Below are 9,810 nucleotides of genomic sequence, written 5' to 3'. Positions count from 1 at the left end.
TGAAAGGTCAGGTCAATTTGGATGCCACTGACCCCACCTCCCAACAGTGACATGTACAGTACAGGATCTCAAAAAAGTATCTGACCAAGGATGATAGATGTTGGTATATACTGTACGCGTTCCTCCTCTGCATAGATTAACATAAGTAATGCAGTGTGTATTTATTTCAGTAATTATATGATGTTCGGTTACTAAATGTAATAGGAGCAGTATGCCACAGAGCCACTCATACCAACCTCCGGGACACAGAGCCACTCATACCAACCCTCCCGGGACACAGAGCCACTCATACCAACCCTCTGGGACACAGAGCCACGCATACCAACCCTCCTGGGACACAGAGCCACTCCTACAACCCCTCCTGGGACACAGGCCACTCATACCAACCCTCCCGGGACACAGAGCCACTCATACCAGCCTCGGGACACAGAGCCACATGCCCAACCCTCCTGGGACACAGAGCCACTCACCAACCCTCCCGGGACACAGAGCCACGCATACCAACCTCGGGACACAGAGCCACTCATACCAACCCTCCTGGGACACAGAGCCACGCATACCAACCCTCGGGACACAGAGCCACGCATACCAACCCTCCGGCAGAGCCACTCATACCAGCCCTCCTGGGACCAGAGCCACGCTACCAACCCTCCCGGGACACAGGCCACATACCAACCCTCCTGGGACACAGAGCCACTCATACCAGCCCTCCTGGGACACAGAGCCACTCATACCAACCCTCCCGGGACACAGAGCCACTCATACCAACCCTCGGGACACAGAGCCACGCATACCAACCCTCGGGACACAGAGCCACTCATACCAACCCTCCCGGGACACAGAGCCACGCATACCAACCCTCCCGGGACACAGAGCCACTCATACCAACCCTCCCGGGACACAGAGCCACTCATTACCAACCCTCCCGGGACGTCACATTGCATGTAGCATTTCGGAGGTAACCTAACCCAACCTGGCAGATACTTTTTGACATACTGTACAAAACCGTCCTCTTATGTGTGTGTGTGTGTGTGTGTGTGTGTGTGTGTGTGTGTGTGTGTGTGTGTTTGTGTGTGTGTCAATCAACATAGGTGTTAAACGCATAGCTTTATACACCTGTTATGAGATAAAATAATAATAATAAATGTGATGAAAATGTATGATTATAAAGTCGAGTACTATCGACTATCTGTTGATCATACGAGGTTGATAGTGTCGACGGTAGGGGGACGATAAGGGTGGGGTGTTGGGGGTGGTTGGGGGAGGTGGGGGTGTTGAGGTAGGTGTTTTGGGGGAAGGTAGGGGTGATTGGGGGGTAGTTGGGGGACGGTGGTGAGGGTTGGTGGTAGAGTGTAGTGAAGATCTTTGAGGGAGAGTGAAGTGGACAACACTACTCATGGGAGGACGATTTGGTAAACTTGTCATCTCCGACCCTCCCTTCTCCTCTACTCGTCTCAAACAGGTCAGTGTCATGTTCTTGTCTTATACCATACCGGAATGTCTTCGTCTTGGTCGTTAAATTGAGGTTAGGGCTAATTAATCTATTTATTTATTTAACTAATACAAACAGCTTGGAAGAATGGTTTGGTTTGGTTAGGTTAGGTTAGGTTAGGTTGGGTTTGGCTAGGTAGGTTAGGTAAGGTAGGTGTGGTTAGTTTACGTAAGGTTTGGTTAGTTTAGGTGAGGTGAGTTTGGTTAGGTTAGGTTAGTTTAGGTAAGATGTTAGGTTACTTTAGTTTAGGTTAGTTTAGATCAGGTAAGTTAGGTTAGTTCAGGTAAGTTAGGTTAATTAGTAAGTTAAATTAAATTTGGTTAGTTTTTGCTTTAAGTAAGTTTATGTTAGTTTAGGTAAGTTAGTTTAATTAAGTTGGGTTAGGTTAGTAAAATTAGGTTGATTTAGGTATATTAGGTTAGGTTAGATTACGATAGTTGAGGTTAGGTTATGTCACTTGAGTTATTTTTCAGCAAGTTAAGGGTGTTCAAGTTAGGTTAGGTTAGGTTATGTTTGATTTGGTTTGGTTAGGATAGGTTATGTTAGGTTTGGTTAAGTGATGTTAGGTTAGGTTAGGTTAGGTTATGTATGCTAGGCTAAGTTCGTTAACGGTAATTAACCTGCACCTCATTTTACCTGTACATGACTTCACACACCATTATCAACTCCCCACACCTGCACTTTATATCACACGGATAAATATTCATATCAGTTACAACTTTTCACGCGATAAAACTCTCGATAAAATAATCCTTGAAATTTGTTATCACTGGACGTTGCGATTATATTATCATCACGAACCAATCCAGATGTGTTGACGGGTTTATAAGCTATATTAAGTACACCCACAGGTTATGATCAAGTCCAAGCTCGTCTTATCTACTCCTATGTGTTTAAATCATTAAATCTCTATGGGGAAAAATCTGATACTATCCCCCCCATAGACATACATCCATCCTCTGCCCTCACAAATATCTTCCCCCTCCCAAATACAACCTCCCTCTCCTCTTCCCTCACACACAAGCGCCTCCCCCTCCCCCTTCCTAGACACAAACACCTTCCCCCCCCCCCCCCCCCCTCCCCCCACACATCACCTGTATAGCACATGTTGGGAACAAGTTGGTGGTGTTGACCTTCTTGGCGTCAATTAATTCCCCAGGTTTAATGGGTCTTGTTGCTTATTTACCTTGAAGTAATCTTTAGCTAAATTAACCTAACCTAATCTTCCCTAACTTAACCTAAACAAATCTTAACTTAACAATTACTTTATTATCAGGTCCCAATTATAGCAAAGAATGATGTCACGGAGGAAGACATCACACAGGGTTTGCGGGAGTCGGTGAAGGAGCCAGATGAGGCGAGACAGTGGCTAGATGACCTGAGTGTATCATATGAGGATGGATTCTTGGAACACCCAGCCACTGTGTTCCGCCTGGTGCTACACACTATGTCAGTACACCTGTCCTACAAAGTGCTTCAGGTGGCGGCCAGGTGAGTTATATACCCTCCCTCCCCCCTCCTCTCTCTCTCTCTCTCTCTCTCTCAGTCTTACGGTTCAAAAGTGAAATTTTACATGAATTCTTTTGTGTATGGTGTAATTTTTTCTCTCTCTTTGCACACACACACACACACACACACACACACGTTACCCCCAAAACATATATATCGTTGCAACGCCTAACCTCCCCCCCGCCCCCCTGATATGACTACCTTTTAAATCTCCTCTCGCTTGTCAACAGTACGGCTCTCCTGTCTCTCCTGGAGGGTGAAGACAAGACGTGGCTGGTGGAGGAAGACGGGAAGGAGGCGGTGAAGGTGCTGATGGTAGTGTTGAAGAGGTACATTAGCAGCCGTAGTCTCGTGTGTAATATCTGTTTGGTTCTATGTCGTCTACAGCTGCCGCATTACGCTGTAAGTTTTCTCTACTGGTTACGTTAGGTTAGGTTTGGTTAGGTTAGGTTTGGTTAGGTTAGGATAAGTTCACTTCCCTTTTAGCCAGAGTATTGGTAAATTCAGATCATTAGCCGGATTACAGGTATAATGAGACTTAGAGGGAAAAACTTACTAATCCTCGTAATTGGACAATGAGAGAGAGAGAGAGAGAGAGAGAGAGAGAGAGAGAGAGAGAGAGAGAGAGAGAGAGAGCCACGATATCTCACAGCTGGTGTCTTATTCCCCCAGGGTGAGAGATTCCCACAGCTAGTTCGTCTGTTGGTAGAGTTGGTGAGAGACAGAGGGGTGAGAGACGATACCAAGAGAAAGGTGGCGGTGGAGGTACTTAGATATTCTGCCAGTGAATCCGACCAACACCTCCGGGCTATTATGGGCGACTTTGGTGTTGTTTCGGTGAGTCTTCCTGCAGGTGTGTCTGTACTTGGTGACCAGGTGTGTCTGTACTTGGTGACCAGGTGTGTCTGTATTTGGTGACCAGGTGTGTCTGTACTTGGTGACCAGGTGTGTCTGTATTTGGTGACCAGGTGTGTCTGTATTTGGTGACCAGGTGTGTCTGTATTTGGTGACCAGGTGTGTCTGTATTTGGTGACCAGGTGTGTCTGTATTTGGTGACCAGGTGTGTCTGTATTTGGTGACCAGGTGTGTCTGTATTTAGTGACCAGGTGTGTCTGTATTTGGTGACCAGGTGTGTCTGTATTTGGTGACCAGGTGTGTCTGTACTTGGTGACCAGGTGTGTCTGTATTTGGTGACCAGGTGTGTCTGTATTTGGTGACCAGGTGTGTCTGTATTTGGTGACCAGGTGTGTCTGTACTTGGTGACCAGGCTGTCTTCAACACCTGGGTATCGACTCTACACCAAACATCTATCATCTCAGTACTCGACCTCCCTCCTCACAGGCGATGCTGGGGTTAATCGACAGTCGACTAGATCGACAGGCCACGATCTACCACGGGGAGACGGAGTGGATGACCCTGTGGAGCCTAACCAAGGATGTACCAGCTAACTGTCAGCTGTTTCTGGACGGTCAGGGGCTTGCTTACGTCATGAAGTATTTACAGGTGAGAGAGAGAGAGAGAGAGAGAGAGAGAGAGAGAGAGAGAGAGAGAGAGTTTAATTAGACGATTGGTACAGAAAAATAAGAAACAGATAATCAAATAATATTAACCACTTCAACACAAAACAATAACATCACAAAAAAAAATACTGTAGTTAAGGTTAAACGTGTGTTACTCTGATCTCCTACAGGTGTACCCATGCGGAGACGAGCTCAGGTACCCCATCACTGGTCTCCTACACGACCTGGTCACCACTCATCATTATCGGCCGTATTTTATGTCCTGTCCCGGCCTGATTACTGTGGTCTTTGATCTACTAAGGAAGGCGTATAATACCTTTGACGTGAGTGGGTCTGTCTCTCTCTCACCTCATATCATATTACAGTGCAAGTATGGCCAGGTAACAAACACACACACACACACATATTACAGGTGAGGTGCCACGCGGCTCAGGTGTTGGCGTTCCTGGTTAGCGACGGTGAGAAGGAGTGGACCGTCGACGATCCCACCAGGCACAAGGCAGTGACCACCCTCGGGATCTTCCTCTCCAGAAGAACCGTAAACAAATATCGAGAGTGTTCATACGAGTGAGTGACTGGAAACTTTTTTGACGATGTGAATGTGAATCTCTCTCTCTCTCTCTCTCTCTCTCTCTCTCTCTCTCTCTCTCTCTCTCTCTGTCTCCTTCGTCACCACATTAATATTAGCTACATCAATTAAATCCCAAAAGAGTTTTATTTTCAACATATCCTACATAAGATTCTTTAGTGGGTATAGAGAAATCAAATCCTCAATGATCCTTACCTTCAAATATTGCAAAGTTATCAGTGTGTTTGTCACGTCTTGATGTAAATAACGACGATGGTACTTATTACACAGCTCCCTGGACGGTCTGCTGGCACTACTAAAGGTCAACCACACCCAAGAATGCCAAGAATGGGCTGCATGGTCATTAGCCAATCTCACTGTAATTAACGGTAGGTACACAATTACCACAAAGTACTGAGTCTTCCCCTTCACTCCTATCTTATTACATTATTGCCGTAGTTTGATGTTACTATAGAATCACTGTATCACTGTTCCTCTGTGGTGTCAGGTAAGATGTGCTGCTTCATCACTGTAGCTGTACATCACTGTAGTAATTGACTGTCTATAATGTCTCATCACTGTAATAATTAGCTGTCTATATTGTCTCATCACTGTAATAATTAACTGTCTATATTGTCTCATCACTGTAATAATTAACTGTCTATATTGTCTCATCACTGTAATAATTAGCTGTCTATATTGTCTCATCACTGTAATAATTAGCTGTCTATATTGTCTCATCACTGTAATAATTAGCTGTCTATATTGTCTCATCACTGTAATAATTAGCTGTCTATATTGCCTTTCTCTGTTAAACTGAATCACTGGTCTACTGTTGTGGCAGGTAAGAAGTATTGCCGCATGTTGGAGGAGGACGGAGGTCTGGCAGTGGTAGAGGAGGTGATGGGGGACTGTAAACTTGACCACAACACCAAGACGTTACTGAGGATCGTCAAGAAACAATGTCGACATATACGGCCTCCCATACAGGACGTTAAACAACATAAGAATAAGGAGACCATCGGGAAACTAGAGGAAGTTGACCACAGTCCCACTACAAAACTAAAGAAGATTATAAAAAGCTTGGAATTCTCGCAAAGGCAATTAATCGACTTAAAAGAAAAGTTGAGCGCTGAAGTTGATGAGAGCCGATCACCCAAGACCCAAGTTCAACAGCTGAGCGAGGATAACTCCAAGCTAAAGACGGAACTAATGACAACAACGGATCAGGTGGATTATGTAGACGACGTAGGGCGGCGAAATAACCTCAAGCTTGCCGGAGATCCCCAAGATTTCCACGAGAACTAGGAGTCATCCCAGCACAAAATGTCACGCCTGCTGAATGAACGTTTTAAACTTACCGAAGTCAAGTTTGACCGTGTTCAATACGTAGGGAAACCCAACCCCTCCCGCCCCCGCGACATCATAACAAAATTATCTTCCCCTGTGACCGTGACAAAGAGTTTTATGGGCACAGTAAGCTGAAAGACACCACTGTCTTTGTCAACGAAAACCTATGCCCAGGTACGACTAAAGCCCGCCAACAGCAAATGAACCAGTTTAAAGAAGCCAGGAAACATGGGAAACACCCTTGTTGTGAGGGACTCTCGGGTAAGTGGACACCCCCCACTTACCTACCTGCTGTATCAACCTCCCCCCCCCCCTCCAAGTCCCACAGGAATCCCCTCCCCTCAGGGAGGGAACCAGCCCCTGCCCGCATCCTGGCTATCACCTGTGGAGTTCCCCACGCCGGCAACCCCAGTTACTACACGTCCACCCTTTGCGATGGGAATCAGAATCACCAACCCACATAACCAAGAATCGCCCTCAACCATATCGGTCATCTTAATTCTGTTGGATGTAGCACTTGTGAGTATGTTCCCCCCCCCCACTATTATAACTTTCTTTGACCTTCCTTTTTCACACCTCAGTGACCCTGAGTTTTTGCTGTTCCTTAATCAGTACCGATATTCCCATACTGATGATGCTAGTGCCGTTCCCATAGATGTACTGGACCAACGAGGAGTAGTACAGTTTGACTCTATGAGGGGAGCCCCGTGAGACAGTGTCTGTCTGGCTTCTCCGTCCGCTGCCCCCTGGTAGGCGCCTCGTTCATCAGGACTCTGTGTAGAGTCCTGGCACAGTTCGCCTGCAGAGTCTGTCTCTACAAAATCCTGAAGGAGTTTCAGAAGAAAAATGAAGGCGTCGCCACCGCCGACACCAGTTTAATGGCTCACCAAGAAGTTTTACTTCAACCCCACATAATGACCTGTGCACACACTCGCTTATCTACACGCAGATTCTGGCTGTGTTGTGACCTAAAACATTCTTTATGTAAATAAATCCTTATTTAGATAAAAAAAGCAAATTAAGTTATAGTTATTGTCGTGACCTTATTAGTTAATTATTATTTTGGGGATATAATGAGCATTAAAAGATATGATTAGATAATAACTGTTTAAAATGTGGTGAAAACATCCCAGGTGTTGATGCTGATATTATGATACCCAACACAGAGGGGCAGCTTATGAACGAAACGCCTTGAAATTTGCATCCAAAGTGAAAACCCGGAAACTTGTGGCGGGTGTCAGGTACAGGAGCCGTAACACCTTGACGCTCACGGTATGTTGAAGGATGCGTGTGGCGAGTGGATTACTGTACACGATAATTGACAGCTTAATATATGACGTTTAGACTGTGTGTGTGTGTGTGTGTGTGTGTGTGTGTGTGTGTGTGTGTGTGTGCGTGCGTGTGTGTAATAATAACACAAAAATAACAATATAATCTAATCATACATAACAATAATAATAACAACCTAAAGGGTTATTTAATATCACAACAATGAAAAGAATAAAATATACAAAAGACTGATGCGTAATTAGTGAAAAATTGTTGTTGCACTGTGAGATTGTCCTCGGCAGGTGAGGTCAGGTCAGGTGAGGTCAGGTCAGGTTCGAGTGGTAAGCTACACAACATTGATCCTCACTACCAGCTATTGTCACTACTTCCAGGACCTATACCTCAGTCACTACTATTTTGGGTTGGGTTTACGCTCAGAACCACCAGGGTCGTCCAAGTCGTCTGTGTTTACCCTCACAACCACCAGGGGCGTTCAGGTCGTCTGTGTTTACCCTCACAACCACCAGGGGCGTTCAGGTCGTTTTTATTTACCCCCACAACCACCAGGGTCGTCCAGATCGTCTTTGTTTACCCTCACAACCACCAGGGTCGTCCAGGTCGTCTTTATTTACCTCACAAGACAATATGTTCACAGGTCGCTGAGCTGTGTTGACTTGAAGACTTTTATTGTGTTGTAAGAGTGAGTCGCAGGAGCAGATGACATGATACTATGGACTTGAACCATAACCTAACCTAATCAAATTTAACTGAACTAACCGAATTTAAGTAACATAGCCCCAAGGTTAACGAAATCTAACCTTGCATAACCTAACCAAATCAAACGGAACCAAACCTAACCTAACCAAACCAAATCAAATCTAACCTAACCTAACCTAACCTAACCAAACCAAACCAAACGGAACCTAACCTCTAGTGCTGTTGTTGACATTAATATAACCCACATTTTCACGGGTCACTCAACTATTTTACTTACAATGCTTTTAACGTCAGAGTCTCTTGTTTATTGTATGTGCTTTTCCTCTTTCTTCCTGCATTACTAACAAGGATAACAGAAAAATTTTTACCTCATTTTTAGCCACGATGTTTTTTTTTCTCTTTTGCAGTAGATGTTTGTTATGTTTGAATACTGTTTTATGGTTGGATTACAGTCTACAGGAAAATAATGAGGTTTTCGCAGTTACACACACACAAATATACAAACACACACTACAATACACACACACACACACACAGACACACACACTTGTTCCCTCCACATTACCACAACACAATCTCACTCGGCTTAACACTGTCCCACTAAGCTTAACATTGTACCACTCGGCTTAACATTGTACCACTCAGCTTAACACAAATGGTTAGTCTTTATAAAGTACCATTTTGGGTGAGTTAACAGGGCCTAATCCTTTAACTTCACCGTAATGATACTGACTGGGGTTACCTGAGGTCATTAAAGGGGATAATCACCACACGCCGACCAGGTGCTCTAGGTCACCGAGGATACAACGATCTTACCTTTTATTAGTTTTATATTGTGACTAATTACTTTTTATTGCTGTGATTTACGATGTGATTCTCTCTCTCTCTCTCTCTCTCTCTCTCTCTCTCTCTCTCTCTCTCTCTCTCTCTTTCTCTCTCAAATTTACAGGAGAGTCAGGACAGTAGTACATAGGTAAGTTAGGGCAGGTGAATTAGGACAGTAGTACACAGGTAAGTTAGGACAGTAGTGCACAGAGCAGGTGAATTAGGACAGTAGTACACAGGTAAGTTAGGACAGGTGAATTAGGACAGTAGGACACAGGTGAGTTTGGACAGTAGGTCACAGGTGAGTTAGAACAGGTTAATTAGGACAGGTGAGTTAGAACAGTAGGACACACAGGTGAGTTAAGACACAGGTGAATTAGGACAGGTGAGTTAGGACACAGGTGAGTTAGGACAGTAGGACACACAGGTGAGTTAGGACAGGTGAGTTAGGAGCCAGGTGGTGGTGGTCGCCGCTGGGCCACCAATATCGACTGCCAATACTAATCGTGTTGGTTGCAGCCTGAGGACCCACCACGGTACACCTTCAGAATTTCTTATTA

At 45.0% G+C, this 9,810-nt stretch overlaps 1 protein-coding gene across 2 annotated transcripts; it reads left to right on the top strand.

Moving 5' to 3' along the window:
• The first annotated feature begins 1,366 nt into the window (after positions 1-1,366).
• LOC121863662 (protein zer-1 homolog) lies at positions 1,367-6,915 on the top strand. Of its 2 annotated transcripts, XM_042362414.1 has the most exons (9): positions 1,367-1,462; positions 2,769-2,983; positions 3,232-3,403; positions 3,674-3,838; positions 4,343-4,504; positions 4,692-4,844; positions 4,934-5,088; positions 5,381-5,478; positions 5,934-6,915. In XM_042362414.1, exons 1-9 carry the CDS (start codon positions 1,397-1,399, stop codon positions 6,395-6,397), a joined length of 1,650 nt encoding a protein of 549 aa, XP_042218348.1. In that variant the 5' UTR covers positions 1,367-1,396; the 3' UTR covers positions 6,398-6,915. The 2 variants fall into 2 exon arrangements, with proteins under 2 accessions (XP_042218348.1, XP_042218349.1); XM_042362415.1 differs by lacking the exon at positions 3,674-3,838.
• The last annotated feature ends 2,895 nt before the right edge of the window (positions 6,916-9,810 follow it).

The sequence above is a fragment of the Homarus americanus genome, unplaced genomic scaffold (assembly GCF_018991925.1).
Source record: "Homarus americanus isolate GMGI-L3 unplaced genomic scaffold, GMGI_Hamer_2.0 scaffold41366, whole genome shotgun sequence".
NCBI classification, from domain to species: domain Eukaryota; kingdom Metazoa; phylum Arthropoda; class Malacostraca; order Decapoda; family Nephropidae; genus Homarus; species Homarus americanus.
This window is presented reverse-complemented; position numbering and strand designations above follow the sequence as displayed.

What these genes read in the sequence shown, in the direction of transcription:
- LOC121863662 (XM_042362414.1), top strand. Translation starts at nt 1,397, where the DNA reads ATGGGAGGACGATTTGGTAAACTTGTCATCTCCGACCCTCCCTTCTCC. An exon ending in CCTCTACTCGTCTCAAACAG is followed by an intron (nt 1,463 to 2,768) that starts GTCAGTGTCATG and finishes CTTTATTATCAG; the next exon opens with GTCCCAATTATAGCAAAGAA. An exon ending in AGGCGTATAATACCTTTGAC is followed by an intron (nt 4,845 to 4,933) that starts GTGAGTGGGTCT and finishes CACATATTACAG; the next exon opens with GTGAGGTGCCACGCGGCTCA.